Source organism: Calliphora vicina, chromosome 3, assembly GCF_958450345.1.
Source record: "Calliphora vicina chromosome 3, idCalVici1.1, whole genome shotgun sequence".
In the NCBI taxonomy this organism is placed as follows: Eukaryota; Metazoa; Arthropoda; class Insecta; order Diptera; family Calliphoridae; genus Calliphora; species Calliphora vicina.
In genome coordinates, this window is record NC_088782.1 from 77,895,424 (window position 1) to 77,923,376 (window position 27,953).

Sequence of the window (27,953 nt, forward strand, 5' to 3'; positions counted from 1 at the left end):
TAGAATGTAAAAATGTTTATAAAAAACCGACTTTTTAAAAAACCGGTTAACCGAAAATTAGCCTTTTTAGAAAACCGGTTTTTCGGTTGACCGTCTTCGAAAAAACTGGTTAAGCGTCATATAACTATGTGTAGAAAACTAAAAATGTCCAATAAAGTATACATAGCTTTAAAATTTGTCGTTTTTAGTAGTCAGGAATGGTTAATCTATATATATAAAAATGAAATGGTCCATGTATGTAATGTCATCACGTGAGAACGGCTGGAGCGATTTGGCTGATTTTTTTATTCGATTCGAAATTTTCAGGAGATGGTTTGTAAACAAAAAAAATTACGGCTTTTTGAGTCCAGTCAACTGTAATAAAAAAGCCCCTAAAGTATGCAGTACAAATTTAGTTATTTTATTTGCAAATAAATAAGAACAGGCAGGGTTGGAGAAACATGACGAAATAACATCAGTAAATGCTACCGGGCGAAGCCGGGACGGTCAACTAGTATAAAATAACTATAAATATACAAAAGTGCTAAGTCCATTTTATTTTGTGAACATTTCAAAATTATTATCTCAATCAATTGGAATTGAATATAAATATGTTACAAGTACTTGTTTTAATTATTGGTTTATTGATTAAATTTCAAACAAAATACGTCAATTAATTTTTTAATTATCAAATATTTATAATTCTAGAATTTATTATCACCTCGACCTTCTGATATGAAACAGAAAATGTTACAAGTCCCAAAAAAGGACCTATAAGATTTAAACGCACTTCTTTGCTGTGATTATAAATCATACCAAATAATTAATAAAACTCTATTATCAGATTTCAAAAATATTTCAAATCATGGATTTTAGAACGTTTTTTGTATCTCCTGTATTATTTCTGAAAAGGACTTTGTACACTAAGCTAACGAATGAATTTTTTAAATTTTATAATTTTTTTTTTTAATTTAAAAATTTTTTTTTTTAGTTTTTAAATTTTTTTAATTTTTTAATATTTAGTGAAAAAAAATTTTGGTGAAAAAAAAAATTCGGGTTAAAAAATATTTTTCCGATTTTGACCCATTGTAGGTCCAACTTACTATGGTCTTATATACGTCGTTGCACAGGTCTTTGAAATATCTATCTTTAGATATCCATATTGTCTATTATAATGATTTAGTAATCCAGATATGGGTCAAAAATCGAGGTTATCCTGGTTTTTTTCCTATATCTCAGCCATTTGTGGACCGATTTTCTCGATTTTAAATAGCAACCGAGCCGGAAGAATTTCGGAGATATTGATGTATCATTCGTGTATGTAAGTTATTTGGGGGCTTCAACACACAGACGGACATGGCTATATCGACTCCGCTATCTACAGTGGTGGCCAGGAATTTAAGACAAATTTTTTTTGCTAAATTCCATGTAATTGTCAATTATTTTTTCAAATATTTCCACAAATATGTATGCATGAGGACTGTTTTAACACACAAGTGTGTTTTATTCGACTGTATCAATTCATACATATTCACCATGAACACATAAAATTTTTCTACAACTTGACCAAACAAATTTTTTTTAAATAAACATATTTTCTCACATTTATATCATTATAATTTTATTATTATAAAATATTCGGACCAAATTTTGTACTTTTAGTTCCATTAGTTTCGGTCACATCATGTTATTAACAGAGGATATATGTTTTACCGATTTTTCCAAAAATTTTTCAGAAACTAGAAACATTAATAATAAATTTCATACCCTTAGAGGTCCTTTTATTTTGGCTCTATCGCACTTAAAATTCAGTTGATGAAAAAAATTCAAGTATTTGTCTTTAACAAAACAAAACACACTAATGAAGTCAAATTTATTGAAAGAATGTAGATACATCAAATTCAATTTAACGTTTGGAAAAACCATCACTAAGTTAATAAGGAATCATTATTAAGATTTAGCTTAACTTCTAGAATTATGCGGAATTAAATTTTTAATAGTTTCGATATGTGAAATTTATTCTGAAAAAGTTTTTCAGTAAACTCATCGTCCTCTACTATTTAGAATAATTGTAAATCTTAAAAATATTAATCTAAAGTGCTTTGTATTCTAAATCAGCAGTTTAGGTTTCAAATCAGACCAATAATGTGTATACAATGAATATAAAAATGCCCAAAAACATGAGATTTATTAATTTTAGTTCGAAATTTTAAAAACCGGTTAACCGAGTGATAAAAACCGGATAAACCGGTTAACCGAAACTCAACATTTTAAATTAACCGGTTCGGTTAACCGGTTTATAAACACAAGTCAAAATGAATGAAAAAGGCACACAAAATTACAATTTCCCCGTATTTATGGAAAACAGGATTTTGAAAATCCCGGGACTTAAAAAATTTCGGCATCTCTTTACCTGGGATGTATAAAGTAACCAATTGTCTTCTCTATGCACTACAAAGAGCACATACGTCTCAAATGACCCAATATATATATAAGTATATATTGGAGTCAGCCAAGTGATAAGACATTAGTGACAATTACTGTCTATAAAGGATACATTGACTACTTGCTTAACTGCTGGGATGTTCGAATTGTTGTTAGTGTTTGTATCACATGTTTATTGTAAGTGTTTCTTTATTTTTTCAAATTGAAAATTGTTTTGATTTTGTTTGTTTTAGTTACTAAAATTTAGTACAATGTTAAATTGTAATATTTTAATTGTTGGTTTTGTTATTGTTCACTGTTGTAGTTACGTTGTTTGTTTCGTTTGTCGCTGACAGGTGTCTTCTTTTGCGTTGGCGCTTTGAATTTTCAGTTTTATTTGAAGTCGATCAGGTCGTTCACAACGTCCAAATATCATTTAGACTAATTATCTATCCCAATCACACATTTTGCTGTAAAATGATATCGATTTGGTAGGTCATATATTTAAATATTTTATTAATAATGCATATTATGTATATTACTTCAAAATGTATATTATTTGCATTTTGTCCCAATTTTTAATAAAAAATATTCTTTTTTGTCGTCAAAGATCAATATATCGACAAAAAGTTTTTTTTTGCCGAATTTGTTGTAGATTTAGCATCAAATGTTGTCAACCCTTCGACAACGAGAAACTTCTTCATTTCAGTATCAGAAATTTAAAATTATCATTTCAAAACATTTTGCTTCAAAAAATTTAAAAGATTTTTTACAGTAACAAAAATACATTATTCATATTTTTTTATTTTAATTTCGTAAATATTGCAACTTCACGTACACGCTCTTCACAGTCAAATGCATGCAAATCCGTCCCCTAGTCATCACATATAATAATCGATAATTAAATTGTTATCTTTAGAGAACAACAGAATTTATATTGTAATGGGTAATTATTCGAATTAATTCTAAATATGTATGTAAAATTAAAACAATTTATTCGAATAAAAATGAATACATCTAGAATGCGTAGCGCAACAAATTCGGGTTCAGTGTTTCTGACCAGTAGATTTATTTTGCCGTTTTTTTTATATTTTTTTATTTCAATAATAATTCATAGAAGAAGACCATACATGTGTACAATTACTGGAATCGGTCTCTAACTTTTAAATTGAAATTTGTTGTTGCTTCTTAGAATACCACATTTTGAAATTTGATCTCAATCAGTATGGTTTCTATCTGCCTTTTCTCTCTTTCTCTCTCTCTCTCTTCGATATGATGCTATAAATTGTATTTATTGTTTCTTATTTTGTTATTTTTATGTCGTTATAATTTATTTATTTATTGTGCAACTTCCAACACCTTTTGGATCGGAGAAGTTAAATTTAAATTGTTAACATTTCTCCGTATGTCTGACAAAAACCATATGAATGTGAATGTGTGTATGTGATCTCATACGCTAAAGTATTCTGCAATGTTGCCATGTTAAGTGATTGCATCTACTTTGCGGGATTTTAAAGTTTTTTCGTACATAATGCAAAAATAGTGTCATACACAGTGGGGCAGAATCGAAATTTTTTTGGAAATAAATCTGGCATTTCTAAACGGCTGGTCCGATCGGGATTTTACGTGGGCGTAGCCAAGGAGCATTCGAGTTTAAGTTATTGAAATGTGCCATACAAATACTCCAGGGGCGTCGATATGGGGGCTCAAAGTAAGGTACCTTCGATATGAAAAATTTTTAAACACGTGCCATTTTTTGTTTCCCATCCGATTTCAAAGATTTTAATATTTTTGAAAAGCGCTCGGCTAGGTCTTCAATGCTATTTATCTCTTCTAATTTTGGACCGAATTTGTTAGTTAGACAACCACTGTGCCATGGATGAATCGATGAATAGTCAAGTATAACTTAATAGAAGCTGTCGTCATCAGGTCCAATAATGTTCTTTAAGAACGACAAAAAAGAAACCATTGTTTTATCAACTTCTGCTATAGATATTGACGATAATACAAATTATAATCAGCCTTATCATGTAATGTATTGCTTGTGTATTGGGACATGTATTCGATACATATGGAATTCCATGTGTATGTCAAAATTCACGTTATACATACGATTCATAATTTCCAAGTTCAAACATACATACATACAGTGACGGACATTACAATAGAATCACTACCAATATTTCATTTAAAACCAGGAGCAATCCAGAAAATATAAAAAAGTGGCAAAATGTGTTGTGGACGGACGAAACGACCATTAATTTAATTGGTAGTGATGATAAGACATGGGTTAGACGTCCAAAAAATGCAAAAACCAAAAACGTTTAAACATGGTTGGGGAAATATTATATGGGGATGCTTTTCTTGGTATTGCGTTGCACTGTGGGAGAAATCAACAATTTAGTGGAGCAAAATAAAAAAAAAACTTTCGCATATTTGATTTATTTTTATGCAGTTTCAATCTATAGTATTTGCTGTACTTAAAAATATTTAACATTTATTAATAACTTCAGTGGTTTGGTTTTGACAACTATTTAAATGTAAAAAAATTTTCAGAAATTTTTTTTATGAAGAATTGGTTTCAAAGTTGTTGTTAAGCTGGATAGTACAAGGTTTTCTTTAAGTTGTATTTTTACTTTTTTTTATGTAGATGGCATTTGAGGCTTGGTAAATCAGAAAAAGAAAAATATATTTTCCGCTATTTGTGATAACCAGGGAAACCGGAAATATGCTCTTAAAATTTAAAAAAATATGCTCTAAAAAAACAAAATTTTACATAATTTTTAACCAAAAAATATACTTTTATTTAAAAAATCAATACAATTCATTTCTAAAAAGGTAAAATAACATAAAATAAACAAAAATAACAAGAACTAAAACAGGTATAACAAAAAATAAATACAACATAAAAACAATAGGAACTTAAGTTATGAAAAGGCCTCGAGAGCTAGTTTTTAATGATATCTTTATCTTTATATATATAATTCTTCTGTAATTCTGTTAGTAACTTAACTCCTCCTTAACGGCTGAGCCGTTTTCGACGAAATTTATTGTGTGTGTTTGAGTGGGTTTAGATTCACAATTGACCTATATAGGAACAATGGGCATGGCACCTCCCATACAAAGTAAACATTTATTAATGCATATCTGGAGTACGATTATAGTGGGAGTCTTCAAACTTTGTGTGAGCTATGGCAGAACATCGTTTGCCGGGACAGCTAGTTTTATACAAATATAAAGGCAATTCTTCAATTAAGGTTATTATTGCAATAAATTATTATTAAAATAGTGCTTATTTTATATTAAAAAAAAGCCATCTATTTTTCAATTTTGAATTTTAAACAAAGGAAGTAAAAACCTGTAACACTACAGCGAAAAATAAGTAACACAAAATATGTTTTTGATAAGTCAAAATATGCTATTAAACACTAAAATATGCTCTAAAAACGCAAAAATATAACATAAATATGCTCTTAAAACAAATATATGCAAAAATATGCATTTAATGGTAAAATATGCAAAAATATGCACTAACAAATCGATGGCAAAATTCTTAAATAGTTCTGAAACGTATAAATATCTTATCCATCTGCCCATTAGACTCACCAGGAAAAACATGCATTTGCATATTTTGGTTTCCCTGGTGATAACCAATGGCCATATTCTTATACAATTTTTTTTTTTACTTTTTGAATTTTCGGAAGGTTGCCAGTTACTAATGCTGTGAGATGCAGTCCTAATTTTTTTACCAATATCAAGGCTATATTATAGACTACATATGCTGAAAAATTTAGCTGCGAAAAAGTGCGAGGTGAATTTATATAATTTTTTTAAGAAATTATTATCGTTGGGACGATGTAAAAACTCGTACTAAATTTGTTCCTTATTTTTTTAAGATTGTATATAAGAAGTGTTGTTGGTAATTACATTATATAAAAATGAAATGTATGTAATTCTAACTACTTACAAGTTGCTAAAAACAAATGCCCATATAACAAATTTGACTTAAAATTATGAGTCCTTTTAAATATGGTAGTGCTTTATATAGATTAAAAATATAACATTTCCTGAAAATCCCGGGGTTTTCGGGATTTCCTAAATCCCAAAGACCGGGATTTTATAATTTTAAAACCCGGGGTTTTCGGGATTTTCCAAATCCCGTTTTTCATAAATAAATAAGGTAAATTGTAGTTTTTTGTAAATATTAATATATTTGTTTTAACGCTTTGTTATATCAACATTGTCCAGAACTTCATCTGCAAGCTATAAAAAAGTGGAACCGTTATCGAAAGATGTTAGGCAACTTTTGTTGGATCCATTATTTCCTAGTGATTCATTAGACTCTGAAGACGACTAATTTAAATAAATTTTAAAAACCTCATAATAAAAATTCACAAAATTGTAACAAGTGTTAGTTAGCTTAATTACTCTTTATTTCATTGTTTAATTATAACTAAATTATTTATAATAATGAAATAAAATCATTTCATATCTAATAATTGTTATTCGTTTTTAAAAATAAACTTATTAATAAAACTAAAAAAAGTTTAATTTAATATGAATATTTCGACCTATGCCGGCAATAGGGTAAATGTCCAAAATCTGTAGATTTAAATAGTTACTTGCTATAAATAAAATTACTTATATAATTTAAATTTTTTGAAAGATATATTAAAATAATTTCTTACAATTGAAAATAGTATAGAATTTCTTCCGAGGTAGTGTAGTTTAGCAGCCACTACCGCTCATTCTACTGAAGTAGCAGTACCCATTTTGCATTACTTTATTAGCTTACCTCCTTGCCTGCAATATTTCCATATAAATGAAATTAATGTGGCCAAGCGTAGCCAAATATCTTGGCGTAATTATGAACTCTAAGCTCTCGTGGAAACGTATTGCTGAGAGTCGAATGAAGAAGGCATTATGTGCCTTCTATATATGTAAGAAAACCTTTGGAAAGAACCTTTTGAAATGTTAATAATAAAATAAAAGCTATTATATCGTTAGTAAAACTCTTTTAATTAAATAATTGGCAGAGATTATTAGTAAAAAAAAAGTTACAATAGAACAAACAGGATATATGAAAAAACCGGCATTATGACGAACTCCAGTATCCAATATTTTCTCCATATGTTGATGATAGCACTATGAATTATTCCAAATCAATCAAGCAAACAATCTAGTTGATATTTTGTTTTGGTTTTTATTTAATATATAATCAGTGCAAATGTTAAAATACTTCAAAATTAATGTTTGACTTAGTCCACTATCGAAATCACTTGGATATCTAGGCAGTATAAAAATACGAAATTATAGCATTCTTAAGCTAATAATATTTTTACACAATCGATGGAAAACCCCTTTAAAACTATGGGATATCCTAAAATTTACGCAAGATTTTAATTAAGTTTTTATTGAATCATAAAGTAAGTAGACAAGATAGGATTATGAATGCAAATGTGCCAAACAGTGACATATTGTGGATGCATTTGTTTTTCGGCAATAACATGTGAATATCTAAATTTCAAATGCGCTCTTTTGACGATTAACAAAGCCATCGAGGTGAAAATGAGCTTCATGGCTTTGGATGATTTTTGTCGAAACTGTGGTCGCCAAACTTTCATTATTTTTAAAATATAGTTCAACAATGTTGTTATGTCATATAATTTTTATTAACCCTTAACTTTCACCTGTCAACACATTGTTGTACTAGTGTCGACAAATTCAAAATAGGATTTGTGGATTTGGGACAACCTATTAGTGTTTATAAAAAACCGCTTTGTCGGTTAACCGAAAAACAAAACATTTTTCAAAACATCTAATAATGAGAGCAAAGCAAATATAACAACTATGTATCCCCAATGTACATTGCTGTCTTTGCTTTAATCGGTAGTTTTTAACCATTGATTTCTATTGGTTAAAAGCGTATTTGGTAATTGAACACGAACATTCATCAAATTTAACTAGATAGCATTATTAAATAAGTTCTCGAAAAAATGGAATTGCAAACCCTATGATAAAGAAAAAGTTCCACAATTTATTATCTTGTCTAAATTTCGAAGTTTGAATTGTAGCCATATATCGTCACTTTAAATGCAAACGGACGTAACTACACAATTTTCATTGATTATGGTTTTTTTTATCAAACGACATGCTCACGCTAATTTTTAGACACCTGCAATCAAAAATTACCATTTTATTTAAGAAATTCAAACGGACGTTTGACTTTATTATTATTGATTGTATAACGTTTTTTGCTTCTCCTGTAAAAAAAAAAAATATGAGTGTAGTTACGTCCGCTTGCATTTAAGGTGACGATATACATATCGACATATCGCGCAGCAACAACAAAAAAGCATAAAAGATTATATCTATAATTGTTGATCGACCTTTTCTTCATTTCTAATCGATAGTTTATATAGTTTCCTACATACAGGCTTTCAAGGTATGTTATTGTTGTCAAAAAAACTTGGCAGACATTTTGCAAAAGAAAGAATTTGGTCAAAAAAAATTAATTTTGTCCAAACGATTTTTTCTAAAAAAAAATTGTACACCAAAAATTTGTTTTTTTTTTCATTCGAGAAATAACTGTTTTCTTTCATTCCCAACGTTCAAACAATGATACTTTTTATTTCGTTGCTTAACATCATTCTAAAAATTTAAATTCACAGTGGTGTACTCTGAAGCTAATGATTTGGTGAAGAAATGAATACATTCCAGCACACGTCCGGTACATACCAAATTTTCATATCGTTCGATAAAACAAGTAGGCAGCGGTTAATAAGGTGCAACGTTATACTATACAAATTCTTTTATATTATCAATCGATAATAAACAGTTTTGTTTACTCTTGCATATTAGATGCATGAATAAGAAATTTTCATGTGAAATCTATTTAAAAAAATATTTTGAATAGCTCTCCGCATTCCACTTTTAATAAAAAAATAACGGTTTGCGTTAATTTCAGTTTTGTGTTGATCAGTTGAAAATCAAATTCGTAAGTTTTTTTTTTTTTTTTAACGTTTTATTGATTTATTGAATCTGTCTATTTTGACCTTACAATAAGTATTTAAATCTTATAACTAAAATTAAAACTATTTGCTCTTCAGCAAGAGAGCCATTATGGTAAACTGTCACTCATCTTAGCGGGGTGGTAGATCTGCTCTACGGAGCCTGGATCGGGTTTGGGTCTGCACAAGTTGTCTTGCAAGCGTATTGGGATGGTTACGCAGCTTCACAATATATTTCTCACGGACTTTCTCGAACTCTTCCTTTACCAATGTCACTTCTAAGTCTCTGTGGATGTTTTCATTTCTTATGTACCATGGTGCTCCCGTCATGGTCCTAAGAATTTTAGATTGGGCCCTCTGTATAAGATCAATACTGGTGTTGCTAGCCATTCCCCATAATTGAATTCCATATGTCCAAATTGGTTTTAAAACGGTCTTATACAGGATGACTTTATATTCAAGGCTTAATTTTGATTGGTCACTGATTAACCAATGAAAGCTAGAGGCTTTTAACTTCATGTGAAGTCTCTTGGTTTCTATGTGTCGGCGCCAAGTAAGCCGTCTATCTAGATGAATACCAAGGTAGGTGACATAATCAGACTGCGGTATATTAACGTTGTTGAGTGTGACAGGTGGGCAATTTCCTCTCCTTAGAGCGAACGTAACATGTTTACTTTTCAGCTCATTTACCTTTATTCGCCAGTTTTTCAACCATGACTCCACACGTACGAGGTAATTCTGTAGTTGACTAGATGCCATGAGTGGGTTTTCGTCTGAGCTAATAATGGCGGTATCATCAGCAAATGTTGAAATTGTTAGTTTATCGCACGTAGGGAGGTCGGAGGTGTAAATCAAATATAGTGTAGGTCCTAGTACACTTCCCTGTGGAACGCCAGCTCCAATCTTGCATTCTCTCGTCACATAATCATTGTACTTAACTCTGAAAAGTCTATTCGATAAATAAGACTCCAGCAATTTATGAGTACATAGTGGTAGTAAACATTTGATTTTATGTATTAGACCCTTATGCCATACCTTGTCAAAAGCCTGAGCAACGTCTAAAAAGATGGCAGAACAATATTTCTTTAATTCAAAAGATTTTCGAATCTCTCCAGTTAAACGATTGACCTGTTCAATGGTGCCATGATGTTCACGGAAACCAAATTGGTGTACTGGGATAATGTTTCCATCATTCAAAAAAGGTATTATCTTTTCCTGGAATATTTTTTCGAATAACTTCGACAAACAAGGGAGTAGGCTAATAGGTCTATAAGAAGATGGCAGGGTTAAATCTTTACCCGGTTTAGGTATCATTATTATTTGAGAAATTTTCCAATTTTTTGGATAAATTCCTAGTTTCAAGATCGCATTAAACAATATAGATAGCACAATTATTGCCACATTTGGTAGGTTCTTAATCATTGATGGCGTTATTAAATCATATCCCGGTGATTTTTTCAAGTCTAATTTATTTTTAATTACTCTATTAACATCCTCAGGACTAATATCGAATTGGGCTGCATTAGCCATTGTTGAAGCTGGCAGTTCTTCTAGTTCAAACTCATTTGCCGTGGAGTTGGGTTGAAATACTTCACTTAAATGTACAGCAAATACTGAGGCTTTTTCTATAGCACTTCGTGCCCAGGTTCCGTCAGCTTTTCTTAAAGCGCTTTGTGCCTCTACCGGTGGCTTAATGTTCCTCGTTGCCTTCCAAAGAGAGAAATTTGTGTATTTTGTACTCGTCAAACTTTTAATATATTTTTCGTTTATGCGATCCTCCTCTAAATGAAGGGCTCTTTTCAGTTTTCGTACTGCTGCGGACAGCCTCTGCTTTGCAGCAGGTGATCTATTATGTTGCCATTCTCTTCTGAGTCTTCTCTTTTCGAGAAGAAGTCTTTCAATATCCGAACTTGAAATAGGCGTATTAGTTTTTGGAGGGATCTGGCACCTAGAGTGTTCCAGAGCCGAAACAATCAATGACGTGAAGTCATTAACGGTCCTATCTATGTCTTCCTCACACTGTAAATTAGGATTTGTGTGGATATGACTGCTGATATATTTCCTATATTTTAGCCAATTTGTCTTAAAATACAAAGAGTCCTTAGGAAATCTTGGGGTGTTGGGTCTCTCACAATAATTAATAATTACAGGAGAGTGGTCAGAAGATAGATCATAGGATATTTCTGTGGATATTGCATTCCGAATAATATTTCTGCATATGGCGAAGTCTATTAGATCAGGAATTTTTCTAGGATCAGTTGGCCAATAAGTTGGGTGTCCAGGAGACACAAAATCTAAGCAATTTTTGCGATCAACTAGAGCTTTATACAGCTGTCTACCTCTGGGATTTACCAATCGCGAACCCCAATATGTATGTTTGGCATTGTAGTCTCCACATGCCAGAAACCGATCTCCTAGTGTTATAAAGAATTCTTCAAATTTTTCCTTGGTCATCGAAAAACGTGGTGGGCAATATATAGAGCTCAGAGTTAGGTCTCCAGCTGGGTATTCAAGGCGAATAGATGTTGCTTGCATATAATCCTTTGAAAACGCTTCTAGGGCATAGTGTCTCAATCGGTTTCTAATTATGATACCGGTACCGCCATGCGCCTTACCATCCGGATGGTTTGTGTAATAAAATAAGTATCCTGATATATTAAAGTTATATCTATTTGTAAGATGTGTCTCCGAAATTAACATCACATCGATGCTTTTATTTAACATAAAATGGGAAATTTCCGATTTGTGCTGGTTTAAACCATTTGCATTCCAGAAACATATCTTCAAAAAATTCATTTTCTTGTTAATAGAATTTGAATCATTTGGTTCTGTGCTCTCAGAAGCTCTTGTATTGTGTTTTGCATGGATGACATGAAGTTAGTCATATTTTGATTAAGAGAGGAAATATTCTCAGTAAGTGTTTGCATAAGGTTTCGTAAGTAACAAGTGTTTTGGAATTTTTTTCGAGAATAAAATTGGTTTACAAATTATTGTAAGTGAAAATTTACAAAAATGCCACAAAAAAAACATTGTTAAAAACACAATTGAATCACGGAAGATCAGGGAAAGAAGAGCAGATGAAACAGCTGCGGAACACAATCACGTTTTCAGGAAAGGGGCATCTACGTCTAGAGACGCGGCAACAGAAAAGGGAACGCGAAAGGGCATCTTGAGCAATAAATCTTCATCGAGAGCTGCAGAGACACCCAAACAGCATATCCAAAGAGTAGAAGCCAATAGCTCCCGAATGGATCGATCAATAGAAAAAATCGATTTAAATTTGGCGGCATTTCATTGCAATAAGGATGATGAGTACATGAATCACAAGGACGTACTGATTGGCGCAATGAACAAACTTTGCTTACATTGCAGCGTTTTGAATGCCCAAGGAATGTGCTATTCGAACGGTAAAGTTGTTGTGCCACCAATTATTGAGCTGCCTGGGCCGCTTCTAAATTGCTTTACCGGCGCCACTCCGCTTTCTAAGCACTTTCTTTAAAATATCCGAAAGTACAACTCATGCTTTCAAATTACGTCCTTCCGGGCATCTAATATCAACTCGTCAGCTTCATGCCCACCTTTAAAGTTCTTGGCTAAATGTACCACAGAATTGGATCATTGCTCCCGCTTCCCAATGCTGATGCGAAGTTCCTTCAAATTTATTTCACTGGAAATGAAGCTACAGAAGCCGAACGTTATATTCTGCCAAATGCAAATGAATGTTCAAGCCTTTGTCGACAAGGTATTCCCAAGTCTTACAACCAACTACAAAAATTCGGATTGGCTGTGGGAACGTGCAATTTTGGCAACAAAAAATTATGATGTCAAGAAGTTCAACGAGCAAATTCAATTGAAACTACCTGGCGAAATAATGAAATACAAATCGATTGAGACAGTAATGAACGAAGATCAAGCCGTCAATAATCCTACTGATTATCCTTTTTGAATTCATTGGAACCAGCCGGATTGCCACCACATGTATTAACATTGAAGGTTGGATCACCTATAATGCTTCTCTTCAACTTAAACGAGCAAAAATAATGCAACGGAACAGGATTGACCATCAAAAATGTTCATCAAATTTAATTGAGGCAACAATCATCGGTGGCAAGATTCAAAGGCGAGGACGTACTGATTTCTAACGACATACCATTTGAATTCAAGCGGCTCCAGTTCCCGTTTCGTCTTGCCTTTGCTATAACCATTAACAAAGCACAATTGTATGTGTCTTGCTCCCGGGTTGGCACACCAAATAATTTATATATTTTTACTCCAAATAAAAAACATTTGCCTTAAATACATTCGTTTCTTTTTTAAGGGCTTTGTTACTGTACATATAGACAATTTTGTCATATGACCACATCATTCGCCGTCATCTGGCTACAGATAATAAGTTTTTCGGTTGCGAAGTCAGGTCGGGAGAGTCCGTGCTTTAGTTTTGTCCGACACTGTATATTAAAATCGTGACGCAATATAAAACTGATATTTTCTAAGGGTTCAGCTAGCATCCAAATAAATGTCATAAAATATGGTTACAAACGGTGAACAACATTTAACATAAATTTTCTATAAAATACATCACCCAAAAGTTAATTATGATGTAAGTAGGGTACATATGTGCATATTTGCATGTTGTAAGGTACACGCAACTACATAATTTGAAAGTTTCTTTATCCGTATACGTATGTAATTGGCTGTAGGAAGGTGTTGGGAAAACAATAGCCTGGTAATACTGACAGCAATGAACGAATGTGCGCGACAAGAAAATAAGTGTTTGTTCTCTCTTCGCCACGAAATGAACTGAAATGAAACAAACACTAACAATTAGTGTACTACGGAGTACACACCAAACACAAGGTGGGGATACTAAATTAATTTTATTTGACAGCACGTACTTGTGCAAAACAAATTGCCACTGATGTGAGAACAGCATTGTGGCATCGAACACGTTGTGTCGTCGTCTTATAATTTCCAAATCGTTGAGCTTTAAAAATCCAAGATTACTAACTGATTTTGTTAAATAAGAGTAAAAAATATGAGTAACTATTTGGCATGAGCACGAGTATTTGGAAAGCGTTCTGCTCTACTCTGCTCTGTTCTGTTGGTTATTGTTGCTGTTGTATGTATAAATAAATATTTTAAAATGTATGTCTGCAGGTATTTGCATGTAGGATACAAGTGATAGAACGACCCACATTCCTCTCAAGCCTCAAGATAACAGGCGTATGTTTTATTCTCCATCATATTCATGATCTTCGTCGTCATCGTCTTAAATATTATGATGATTATCTTCATCACCAGCATCGTCATCGCTGGAAATGTTGTTAACAAACTTTTAAATACCAGGAGCTTAAATATGATATGTTGACACTACACAAGGATGTACATTGCACAAGTATGTTATTTTGTGTATTCATCTTCGTATGGATTTGCTTTGTTTATTTAGCAACCGGTTTTGTTATTTATTCGAATATGCGATGAATCTCCACTAATCTAAATACATTTAAAGTTATCAAATACATAGGTGTGAAAGAAATAAAACAATTTAAAAAATATCAACTTCATGCCATCGATGACAAAAGATTCAAATGCATATTGCGATTGTGAATATCAAGCATGCTGATTCACTAATTCATCTCGTAACTTCAGGTGCATTTTACTCTCGGTTTGTAAAATCACATGAGTTAATCTCAATCGAAATATGGAGTACATATGAACATATTAATGTTGTCAATTATTCGAGTTTTATTTTAATCGAAAAAAGTTTATATTTTTTTTATTATTTTTATTATATGTATGTATGTATATTTAAAAGCATATACATTTTAATAATTTGTTTGTTAACAAGGAATAAAATAATATTTAGATGGGAATAATTATAGAGTAACATCGGGTAATGTGGACTACCGTTTTGTTTTTTCTAAATTTTGGCCACAATATATATGGATATTAAAAAAGTTGTGAAGCAATAAATTAGCTAATGTATTCTCTAATTGTTTTTGCGGTTGAAAATTTTTTACGTCAAAGGATAAAAAATTTATGTGAAAATATTGTAAGGAACCCAAAAACCAGCATTAAAAAAATTGGAGGGTAATATGGACCACTATATGAGGGTAATGTGGACTAGTATTTGATACATAAAATTCATGAATCAGCTAATCATGAATGATTAAAAAATTTAATTTTAATATATTATTATTAATACAAACTAAAAAGTCGCGTTCTTGGCTTAGATAGATGGCATACAAAGTACATAGTTATTGTCGGGTAATGTGGACCAGTAGTACATAATCAAGTAATTTAAGTGGTCCACATTACACGAACTTGGGCTACAGTGGTAAACAATTATTTTTACCTAATAATCTAAATGTGCTTAAATTCTTACCAAATATATGCAAAACTACGTGTCCACTTTAACTATATAAAACAACCAAACATTAAATTCTGCCAAGTAACTGTACCAAATTTTGTTTCTTACTTGAGCTGAAAAAAATGTTGAGCACGCGCATTAATTTCAATACAAGAATAAATAGCCAACATATCAATTACTCATGAAAGCAAATGTGCAATTGTCGTTTCAAACAAATTGTAAAATGTACGACAAATCAGTTTTATCATACCTTCAATAGTTTCTGAAAAAAAACACTGGTCCACATTAGACGCATAGTCCACAATACCCGAAGTTACTCTAATAATAAATTAGAGCATTTCAATTATATAAAGTCTCATTAAATATTCGTTTGAAATAATTGTTGAATGAAAAATTTTAGATTTCAAAATATTTTAAAATTCGTACAAGGCTTTCAGGCTAAAATAGATTATAAATTAGATCTACATATATTGTTTATTATTAATTGGAAAATTATTATAACTCTATTGCAGATACTTTAGCTTTTCCTAGGTTTTTAGTAGTCCAAAGATTTCCGTTTTAAAATTAGGTTTCATAATGTTCATTTATTCGTGCGTTTGCAAAATTAATGAAGAAAGTTGTTTCTAATAAAATTTTCAATGTAGCCAAGTCAGTATAAAATTATAACTATTGGTTTGTTTTATTAGCATAGCAATAGTTTTGTCCATATTTTTGTTTATATAAAAAAATTTTTAAAATTTATTTATTAGAGTATTAGCTGATAGTGATTCTTAGAAAACATCTACTTTATATTGCATCTCGATCTCGATTTTAACATACAGTGTCGGACAAAACTAAAGCACGGACCTGACCTCGCACTCCAAACACTTATTATCTGTATCCACACGCAGAGAAAAAATATAATTGGGCATGGTTACTGTAACCATTTAAATAGTGTTACAAGATTTTTAACAATATTATAGTCACAGTAACCATTTACATGACTGTGGTAACCATAATATGGTTAATTTACGATTCACATGATTGTATCAACTATATATATGTATATGGTTACAGTAAACAAATATATGTTTGTGGCAACCATATTTATGATGAATAATTTTATCATAATAAGTTGTTCTCAGATTATGTTCAGCCTTAAGCCAAGAGCACCATAAAATGATAAGTCCTTCATCTATGAATGGTTGTCACAAACATATATTTGTTTACTGTAATGTGAATCGTAAATTAACCATATTATGGTTACCACAGTCATGTAAATGGTTACGTGACTATAATATTGTTAAAAAACTTGTAACAATATTGAAATGGTTACAGTAACCATGCCCAACTATATTTTTTCTCTGCGTGCAGATGACGGCGAATGAGGTGGTCATATGACAAAGTTGTAGCAGATATCAATAAGTACTAGGGCGATCGATTGTTCGACATTTTTTAGAAACCGGATTTGGGTTTCTTCGAAAAATTGCAATTGAATATAAACCGGTTTCGGTTTTTTAACAATAACCGGTTAACTGGTTTTTTTTGTAAAAAAAATATTAAAAAGCCTAGAAATAAGTAGAAAACTAATTTTATTTATTAAAATAGTAGTTATTTAAACAAAAACAGTTCATGGAAGAACATAGCAAAAATTATAATAACAAAAAAAAAAGCCTTTTTAAAACGCTTAAATACTTTTTGATTCTAATTCTGATTACTTCTTTCAATCATCACGAGGTCTTCGTATAAAATTTGAAAGTAAAATTGATTTTTTTTAAAAGTGGGTGGTTGATATATTTGATATTTTATGAATTTTATTTATGAAAAATGGGATTCCCCGGGTAAATACCAAAGCTATGTTTTTCTTGCCTTATGAAGAATTCGGGGCGAATTTTACGCATTTTAAATATTAATTTTTTTCCTAAATGTTTATATTTTATGATTTTATTTAATTTCAAATGTCAACAACTACGTTAGGTTTTTAAAATTAAAAAAATTGGCAAACAAAATATTGTATTTTTTATTTGTGTCAAATTTGACCCGAAGATCGTTAACGTCAGTAAATTTGAAGACCTTATAAAGGTTAAAATAATCTCTTAGGAATGAAACACAGTTTAAATGCTTTGGCGCTAGACATTGAAAATTATCTTTCACTCAGTTTACCTGTTGGACATATAGTTAACAATGCATTGAGTAAGTTTTCAAGCTATCCAGATCATTTGTGACATTTGTCTAAATATAAAAGTCTTCTAAAATAGTTGGAGTATTTGTTTTAAAAAAAGTTTTTTGGATTTTGAATATTTTTTAATGTTTTTATTAAAAAAACTCATAAAAACACATTTTTAGAAAAAATCGGCCATTCGAGGAGAAAAACCCGCTTTATTCGATATTCGAAATGTGAGCTTTTCAAAAAAAACCGAAACTTATCCACCGACTTAGTGTCAAGATATGCCCTTAAAAAAAATAAACTAATTAATTTAAGGCAAATGGGATATTATATTTATGAATTCATCTTAAGACCAGGTGATATACAATTAGGGTTTTTAATTTCCCGAACTTTTTTGATTCCCGGGAATCGGTAAAATTTTTCTCTACATTCCCGGTTACCCGGCTATTCCTGAAATATATAATAATACTGTAAACTATGAATATTATAACAAAATTTTATATAAAAAGTTAGTATTATAATCACTATATATATAGCTTCGTATTAATTAATTCAATTTGAGCTCAATTCACCAAAATCTTAATCCGTAATTAAAAAATGTCAGCCTTTCATTTCATAAATCCATTCCCAATATCTAATTATTTAGCTTCCTTCAAAAGCTTCATTTAAATTGAATTAATTTTGAAGTTAATTAATAACAGATTTGTTGATTCAAATCTACTACAAATTGAGTTAAATGTTTTTTATTCATTCATTTGAATTGTAAAAGGAATGAATTCAATACATTTAACTGAATAGTTAAGAGATAAAATTTATGTTGATCTCGTAAATTTCCAAATTATTCGATTCAAAGGTGAATTTTTATAATACAACATCTGCAATACACACTAATTATAAAGCTGTCATTGTTACCAAAATGGCCAAAATCAATTCTATTCTTGAAAATACCAAATGGTGTGCCGCCATCAAAAATAGGGGCCTTTGTTCTACTATTGTTTTATGGAATAATTCGCACCGGTCAATCTTGGCATTGAAGATTATTTACCTTTATTTCTAGATCGTGCAGTTTTCCCTACTCGGAATCGATACTATTAACTATTATTCTAAAATGTTTGTCCGTGTTGGTCCGTACTTTCATTTCAAGGGCATTCCCTTTTTCACCTAATTCGTAAAATGTTCTTATATTAATCATTCATAATGCAATCTCCAAATTGCGATATTGGATTATTCATCTTTATGGTAAATAACTGAAATACATTAATATATTATAAAATACAAATCATATCAGAGATATTCTCCTTGTTTATACAGTAGCGAGCATAAAAAATGCAACGCTATGCAATGTGATTTTCAACAGCACTGATTTTCCACATCTGCTGTTTTTATACCCTTCACCTTCGTGAGAAGGGTATATATAAGTTTGTCATTCCGTTTGTAATTTCTACATTTTTCATTTCCGACCCTATAAAGTATATATATTCTGGATCCTTATAGATAGCGGAGTCGATTAAGCCATGTCCGTCTGTCTGTCTGTCTGTCTGTCTGTCTGTCTGTCTGTCTGTCTGTCTGTCTGTCTGTCTGTCTGTCTGTCTGTCTGTCTGTCTGTCTGTCTGTCTGTCTGTCTGTCTGTCTGTCTGTCTGTCTGTCTGTCTGTCTGTCTGTCTGTCTGTCTGTCTGTCTGTCTGTCTGTCTGTCTGTCTGTCTGTCTGTCTGTCTGTCTGTCTGTCTGTCTGTCTGTCTGTCTGTCTGTCTGTCTGTCTGTCTGTCTGTCTGTCTGTCTGTCTGTCTGTCTGTCTGTCTGTCTGTCTGTCTGTCTGTCTGTCTGTCTGTCTGTCTGTCTGTCTGTCTGTCTGTCTGTCTGTCTGCCTGTCTGTCTGTCTGTCTGTCTGTCTGTCTGTCTGTCTGTCTGTCTGTCTGTCTGTCTGTCTGTCTGTCTGTCTGTCTGTCTGTCTGTCTGTCTGTCTGTCTGTCTGTCTGTCTGTCTGTCTGTCTGTCTGTCTGTCTGTCTGTCTGTCTGTCTGTCTGTCTGTCTGTCTGTCTGTCTGTCTGTCTGTCTGTCTGTCTGTCTGTCTGTCTGTCTGTCTGTCTGTCTGTCTGTCTGTCTGTCTGTCTGTCTGTCTGTCTGTCTGTCTGTCTGTCTGTCTGTCTGTCTGTCTGTCTGTCTGTCTGTCTGTCTGTCTGTCTGTCTGTCTGTCTGTCTGTCTATCTGTCTGTCTGTCTGTCTGTCTGTCTGTCTGTCTGTCTGTCTGTCTGTCTGTCTGTCTGTCTGTCTGTCTGTCTGTCTGTCTGTCTGTCTGTCTGTCTGTCTGTCTGTCTGTCTGTCTGTCTGTCTGTCTATCTATCTATCTATCTGTCTGTCTGTCTGTCTGTCTGTCTGTCTGTCTGTCTGTCTGTCTGTCTGTCTGTCTGTCTGTCTGTCTGTCTGTCTGTCTGTCTGTCTGTCTGTCTGTCTGTCTGTCTGTCTGTCTGTCTGTCTGTCTGTCTGTCTGTCTGTCTGTCTGTCTGTCTGTCTGTCTGTCTGTCTGTCTGTCTGTCTGTCTGTCTGTCTGTCTGTCTGTCTGTCTGTCTGTCTGTCTGTCTGTCTGTCTGTCTGTCTGTCTGTCTGTCTGTCTGTCTGTCTGTCTGTCTGTCTGTCTGTCTGTCTGCCTGCCTGTCTGTCTGTCTGTCTGTCTGTCTGTCTGTCTGTCTGTTGAAATCAATTTTCTGAAGGCCCCAGATATCTCCGGGATCCAAATCTTCAACAATTCTGTCAGACATACTTTCGAGAATTTTGCTATTTAAAATCAGCAAAATCCGTCCATAAATAACGGAGATATGAGCAAAAATCCGAGACAACCTCTGAAAATTTCATCAAAAAACACAATGTATTGCATGATTTGACAAAAAAGCAACAAAACGTATGGTTGGATGTGCAAGCTTTGCGTATTTTGTTTTTTTTTGTGTTTTGTTTCTTTTGGCGTTGTTGTTTGTTTGTTTGTGTGTTGGTTTTTTTGACAAAAAAACAACAAAACGTATGTTTGGATGTGCAAGCTTTGCGTATTTTGTTGTTTTTTTGTGTTTTGTTTCTTTTGGCGTTGTTGTTGTTTTTTATACAACTAAACTTTTGTTTGGTTGTGTGTTGGTTTTTTTGACAAAAAATCAACAAATCGTATGTTTGAATGTGCATGCTTTGCGTATTTTGTTTTTCTTTTGTGTTTTGTTTCTTTTGGCGTTGTTGTTGTTTTTTATACAATTAAACGTATGTTTGGATGTGTGTTGGTTTCATTGCCTTGCGTATTTTGTTTTTGTTTTTTCTTTTGGTGTTCTGTTTCGTTTGGCGTTGTTGTTGTTTTTTGTGTTCTTGATAAATTTAGGATGCTGTAAGCTGAAAGTGGTCAATGTACATACATACCTATATACTAATTATAAAAAATAATAATGCATCCACAACAAAGGTGAAGGGTATATAAGATTCGGCATAGCCGAATATAGCACTCTTACTTGTTATATTCTTATTGATCATTGGCAATTATTGTATGACATTTTGTCCAATAATTTTTGAAAAATATATTTATAAACAAGAGTGCTATATTCGGCTATGCCGAATCTTATATACCCTTCACCTTTGTTGTGGATGCATTATTATTTTTTATAATTAGTATATATGTATGTACATTGCCCACTTTCAGCGTACAGCATCCTAAATTTATCAAGAACACAAAAAACAACAACAACGCCAAACGAAACAAAACACCAAAAGAAAAAACAAAATACGCAAGCCAATGAAACCAACACACATCCAAACATACGTTTAATAATTAAACAATTAAACTTTAATTGTATAATCATTCGCCATCTTAAGTTTGAACTGTGAGGTTGTATTTTGGCATACGCTCTGCAAATTTTTGGAAAAGACTAACATACGCCATTTTATGTTTGTTTTACTTTGTGGGAAAAATTTTTTTTGTAAAATATTTTCCTTTGGATACTTTATATTTGACCTACTCTTCAATTGGAATTGAAAATTACCAAATTTGTGACAGGAAGCTTGAAAAGGAAAAGTGACGCCATGTCGTCACATTCGTTTACTACGTCCCAGCGAGACTTTGAGGGCTTTGCTGCTTCCCAAGTTAATGGGAGGAATAATGCTTTAAAGGTGGGGTTAAGAAAAAGAAGAAATCTGGGAAGAAAAATAACAAACGAGCTAAAGACTTACTTTCTGAGAAGACTGACAATATTGTGCCTCAAGATAAATTGCCTTTTGACTCGAATGTACCTGACAAGACTGATGCTGATCAGATGAATACTAGCCAATCAACTGTAAGTAAGAATGATTCTGATGAAAATATCTCTATGGATGATAGCTCTGATGTTGATTTTGTACCTAAAAATGATAAATGCTGTGACTTTAATGTATCTAATGAACAAGAGAATACTCAACCTAACCTCTACGTTGATGATGTGCCGGCTGGCTCGGCGTCTTCGAACAATGTTGAGATTTTGCAAATGACTGTGACATCTGTTGAAAATACTTTAACTAATCCTGCCAATTCTTTGAATTCAATGCCCAATCGGACTAATATGTCCTTATCATCTAACACTTTACCATCTAATGTGCCCGCTTTTGCCAATTCTGATGAGCCGATTCTCTATCCTGATGATCATTTTGGCAAGGTATTTGTTCTTATTGATACGTCTCGTTCGGAAATAATTTTGAATAAAAGTATTAAGAATGGCCTATATTTATGGGAGAAAATAAGAGATATTGAGATTAATGGTATAAAGTCGATCAAGGCCATTGGCACGACACTGTATAAGATTTGCTTTGATAGTATTTTTAATGCCAACCTTTGTCTTCGGGACACAATTTTAAAATCCAGGAACATAAGGGCATTTATTCCTAGAACATTTTTGGAAACTTTTGGTGTTATAAGAAACATCCCCCTGACTTTGTCGGATGATGAAATTAAGAGAAATATTGTCTCTTCGGTGAAAGTTGCATCTGTTAATCGCTTTATGAAGCGTAATGGAGCACAGGACGGAGCATTTACACCTACATTTGCGGTGAAAATTGGATTTTATGGCAATGAACTGCCTGATGAAATTATGATTAATTACTCTATTATCAAGGTCGATCATTTTTATCCTGCTGTCAGATTGTGTAGAAACTGTGGTCGTTTGGGTCATACTGAAAGAGGTTGTCGGGCTGGGAAAAGGTGCCTTAGTTGCGGCAGGCCTGGAGTATGTAACCCTGAGTGTGGTATTTTAAGGTCTATTCTGTGTAATTGTGATGAGCACAATGCTAGACAAAGGAACCGATGTAGTGTATGGGAAGAGGAGACTAATATTAGAAAGATCATGACAATTAAAAAGCTCTCCCGAAAGGAAGTTGTTGAATCTTATAATCCCCGTAACCGGAATAGATTTTCTGTTTTAGAAAACTATGATGGTCATTTCCCCCCAATGCAGCCTCAAGGAAATCCTAGTCGTAGGAATAATGATTTGGAGATCAACAGTATTCTCACTCCGAGGATGTATAGTAATGTTCTCAAGAGACCTAGACCATCTCCAAGAGTTGCTCCTGTGCAAAAGTATAATCCCCAGGACCATGCCTGGGTTGGTGCTATGGGTGGAAAGGTTTTTGAAAAACCGAATGTTGATAAGGTCTCACTTTTAGAGAAACAGAATTTATCACCTTTATGAAGGATTATTTTAACAAGGAACGGAATATGCATGGTCTTAATGCTGTTTCGCACTTTGGAGACCGTTTGAATAAAATATATAGAGATTTGGATTGTGACATAATAACAAACGCCACCATGGATAATCCGTATAATGAAAATACTCCAATATAATTATCAGTCTCTCAGAGCTAATTGCAGGAACATAGAATATTTTTTGAACAACAGGGATTTTGATATTGCTATTTTAAGTGAAATTTTTTCACATTTGGATTCACGTCAGTCATCTAAACTTTTGAATTATAAAATTGTCAAGAAAACCAGATCGGATGGATATGGCGGTGTGGCCATTGCACTGCATAAATCCATTCGTTTTAAAAAGATTAATTATGCTACGAATTATGATATTGTTATTGTCCGTACCCTCAACCTGTCTACGAATTTTGTCATCTGCTCAGTATATTTTGAACCTTCTATATCTGTACCTGATTTTGCTTGTGAAATGCAAAAACTTTTATCCTTTGTTGAGACTCTTGGTTATGTTTTAATATGTGGTGATTCTAATTGTTGATACTAATTGGTGATACTGTTGACTCGTCCAGGGGAAGGAAGTTGGCTGAACTAATTGATACATCTGATTTTTGCTGTTTAAATGTTGGTTTGCTCACATTCAGACGTGACCTAAGCTCCTGTTCTCGATTTGTCTTTTTCTAATGTGAATATATGTATGGAGTGGAATACGATACCCATTTTTCTTGGTGGCAGTCATCACTATCCGATTTCAATAGTTGTAGATTCTATTAGTGTTAAAAGTTCCCTATTTTTGGCCAAAGACAAGTTAATTTCTTCTCTGAACAATGTCCAGCTTGATCCAGATGTTGAGATGATAGAATCAACTATTGCGGATGAGATTAAAAATGCAACTTATAAAATTAATTCGAAAAGAACACCTAAATCGTGGTGGAATGCTGATCTTGATAAAATCTTTAGGTGTTTGATTGCTGCTCTGAAGAAATGTAATAAATATCCAACTCTTGTTAATTGTAATCTTGCTCTAAGTGCCAAAATCGAATGGAAGGAAGCTGTTAAGAGTGCCAGAAGATAACATTTTAATCAGAGAATTGATCTTTTAAATCAACAACCTAATACCAGGGATGCGTGGCGATTTGTTAGAAACGTAGGTGGTAATGCTAAATTTTTGGACTCTACGGCCTGGAATGATCAGAATAATCTTTTATATCTTCAACATCTTAAAGATCAAGTGCCAAATGGTAATGGTGTTTATACTATAGATTGGTCTACTATAGTCTGTTATGGTAGTAGTGGTGAATTTTCATTTTCGGATGAAGAGTTTGATTCCATTCTTAGGAACAAAACTAAGCCCTCTGCTGGTGGTGAAGACAAGGTGACATATGAAATGATCCGAGCTTTGTCTCCTTTAGCTCAGAGATCCTTACTTACTGCTCTTAGTTATGCCTTTTTGGAACATAATATTAAGGATTCTTGGCGCATTATCAAAATAGTCCCCATTCCTAAAAAGGGCAAGGATTTGAGTGATTATCGCAATTTTCGTCCGATTTCGTTAATTTCAGTTTTCCTGAAGCTTATCAACCTTATGATAAAGGACAGAATGATAGAGTACTGTGATGAGAACCATCTTCTTCCTGATAGGACGTTTGTCTACAGGAAGCACAAATCGGCATCCATATGTTTAAATGAGATTTTACTGTGTATTGCTACTCTTAAGAAGAATGGATTCAAAGTTATTTTACTGGCTCTTGATATCAATAATGCTTATAATTGTGTGAACAACAACTTACTCAATAGAATGTTATTGGATGGTGGTTTTCCTGCAGTTTATGTTAAATGGATTTATAATTTCTTGGCAGAGCGTGTTCTGAAACTGGGTGATGACCAAGTTGTCGTTTCTGATGGTCTACCACAGGGCAGTTGCCTGTCTCCCTTTTTGTTTAACCTGTATACGGCTTCCTTGCACAATGCTGAAGATGAATCAACGAAAATTTTTCAATTTGCTGATGATTTTCTTATACTAACGTTTGATAAGGACTTTGATGTCGCGGTTAACAAGATGAATTTCAGGATTCGTGAATTTTCTCGGAGATGTCTTAATCTGAATCTCTCCTTTAATCTTGATAAAACAAAGACTATATACATTGCCAAAGGCAGTCGTAAAGAAGTAGTTATCTCTCTGAACAACACTCGTATTGAGCATGTTAAGAAACTTAAATATCTTGGGCGTACGATCAATATGTCGTCGACAGTTGGTGATCATTATGAAAGAGTTTTATCTGAGGCAAGGAATAGTACCAATCTTATTAAATCATTATCGACTGTAAAAGGTGGTTTACAACCTAAAGTGTCTATAAATTTCTTCAAGAGTTTTGTCAGATCCAAAATTGAGTATTCGAGAACTACAACGGCTCATTCGCCTACTTCGATTAATCGGAAAATAATTACCTTTCAAAATTCCGTTTTGCGCAGATGTTTGGGGTTGACGAGATCCACTCCAGTTCATACAATATATGCTTTATCTGGTGATCTTCCTGTAAAATTTAGAGCGAAATTTATCACTGCGAGGGAAATCATTAATCAGAAATTTTTTAATTATTCCACATATTGTAATTTGAACACTGATGTTCCGGTGAAATCGAGCTATGGTTATATTTTCAATCAATATGCTCACATTTTTGATCGCATAAACGTTAACTGCTCTTTTGTTAGAAGCGGTCAACTACGGATTCTTACTAACATCTTACCTGATAAGAAATCTAATCTTTCGAGGGAACAAATAATGTCGACTTACATGGAGAAAATATATAATTATAAGCTAAATGATTTTAATATTTATGCTACTGATGCCTCTCTGGCTGAAAATGCTGCTGGCTGTGCTATTATTGATGTCTCCAATGATGCTGAATATTTGTTTAGAATTGCTCATAGAACTTCTAGTATGTTTGCGGAACTGTGTGCTATTAGTAGGGCTATCGATTCTGCTATCTCTGCTAGTGTTGAAAAGTTGGTAATTTTCACGGATAGTCTTTTGTCGTGTCAAGTCTTGAATGTATCCACTACGAAGAACTATTGTGTTGCTTCTATTCACAACAAAATTAGAAACTCTCAAATTAGAGAATGTCATCTACTTTGGACGCCCAGTCATGTGGGTATTGATATCAATGAAAGGGCTGATGCTGCTGCTAAAAATGCTACTTCTATTGGTGCTGATTTGGTAGTTGACCTCACTGCTGATGAGGCTATTCGCTGTATACGTGATTGTCTATATGAGGATTGGAATTCTGAATATGTGGAGCTTTCTCGTGAGAAGGGAAGGTTTTTTGCTAATATATATCCTAATGTACCGAGAAAACCCTGGTTCTATGGAAATCATGGGCTTGAACCTGCTGCTGTTAAAATTCTTAATAGACTTATGACTGGACATACTTTTGGTAAAATGTATTTGAACAAAATTGGCGTAATTAACTCTTATCTTTGTGATGTGTGCAATGTGAACGAGACTTGAGATCATATTATTTTCAAATGTACTAAATTTGACAACTTGAGGCGCAAATATGGCTTTTTCGACTTCCCTTCTGAAATCGGGTGACTTTAATGTTTTTAAGTCACTTTTTGAATTTCTGAGAGATGCCAAAATGGGGATGTAGTCTGATTATGATGATTCAATGATGTAACTTTTCTATTTTTGTGGGATAACCTGGCAGTTTGTGAGTTTAATACTCCGCCAACACACTTCAAAGTTAAAAAAAAAAAATATAATTGTATAAAAAACAACAATGCCAAAAGAAACAAAACACAAAAGAAAAACAAAATACGCAAAGCATGTACATCCAAGCATACGTTTTGTTGCTTTTTTGTCAAAAAAACCAACACACAACCAAACAAACGTTTAGTTGTATAAAAAACAACAACAACGCCAAAAGAAACAAAACACAAAAAAAAAGCAAAATACGCAAAGCATGCACATCCAAAAACATACGTTTTGTTGCTTTTTTGTCAAAGCATGCAATACATTGTGTTTTTTGATGAAATTTTCAGAGGTTGTCTCGGATTTTTGCTCATATCTCCGTTATTTATGGACGGATTTTGCTGATTTTAAATAGCAAAATTCTCGAAAGTATGTCTGACAGAATTGTTGAAGATTTGGATCCCGGAGATATCTGGGGCCTTCAGAAAATTGATTTCAACAGACAGACAGACACACAGACAGACAGACAGACAGACAGACAGACAGACAGACAGACAGACAGACAGACAGACAGACAGACAGACAGACAGACAGACAGACAGAGAGACAGACAGACAGGCAGACAGACAGACAGACAGACAGA

At 32.9% G+C, this 27,953-nt stretch overlaps 1 protein-coding gene across 1 annotated transcript; it reads left to right on the forward strand.

Moving 5' to 3' along the window:
• The first annotated feature begins 23,637 nt into the window (after positions 1-23,637).
• Positions 23,638-27,127, forward strand: LOC135955549 (uncharacterized). The gene is made up of 2 exons (XM_065505898.1): positions 23,638-23,738; positions 24,742-27,127. The coding sequence occupies exons 1-2, from the start codon at positions 23,638-23,640 to the stop codon at positions 27,125-27,127; spliced, it is 2,487 nt and encodes an 828-aa protein (XP_065361970.1).
• Positions 27,128-27,953: the final 826 nt, after the last annotated feature.

What these genes read in the sequence shown, in the direction of transcription:
- LOC135955549 (XM_065505898.1), top strand. Translation starts at nt 23,638, where the DNA reads ATGCATGGTCTTAATGCTGTTTCGCACTTTGGAGACCGTTTGAATAAA. An exon ending in AACGCCACCATGGATAATCC is followed by an intron (nt 23,739 to 24,741) that starts GTATAATGAAAA and finishes ACCTAATACCAG; the next exon opens with GGATGCGTGGCGATTTGTTA.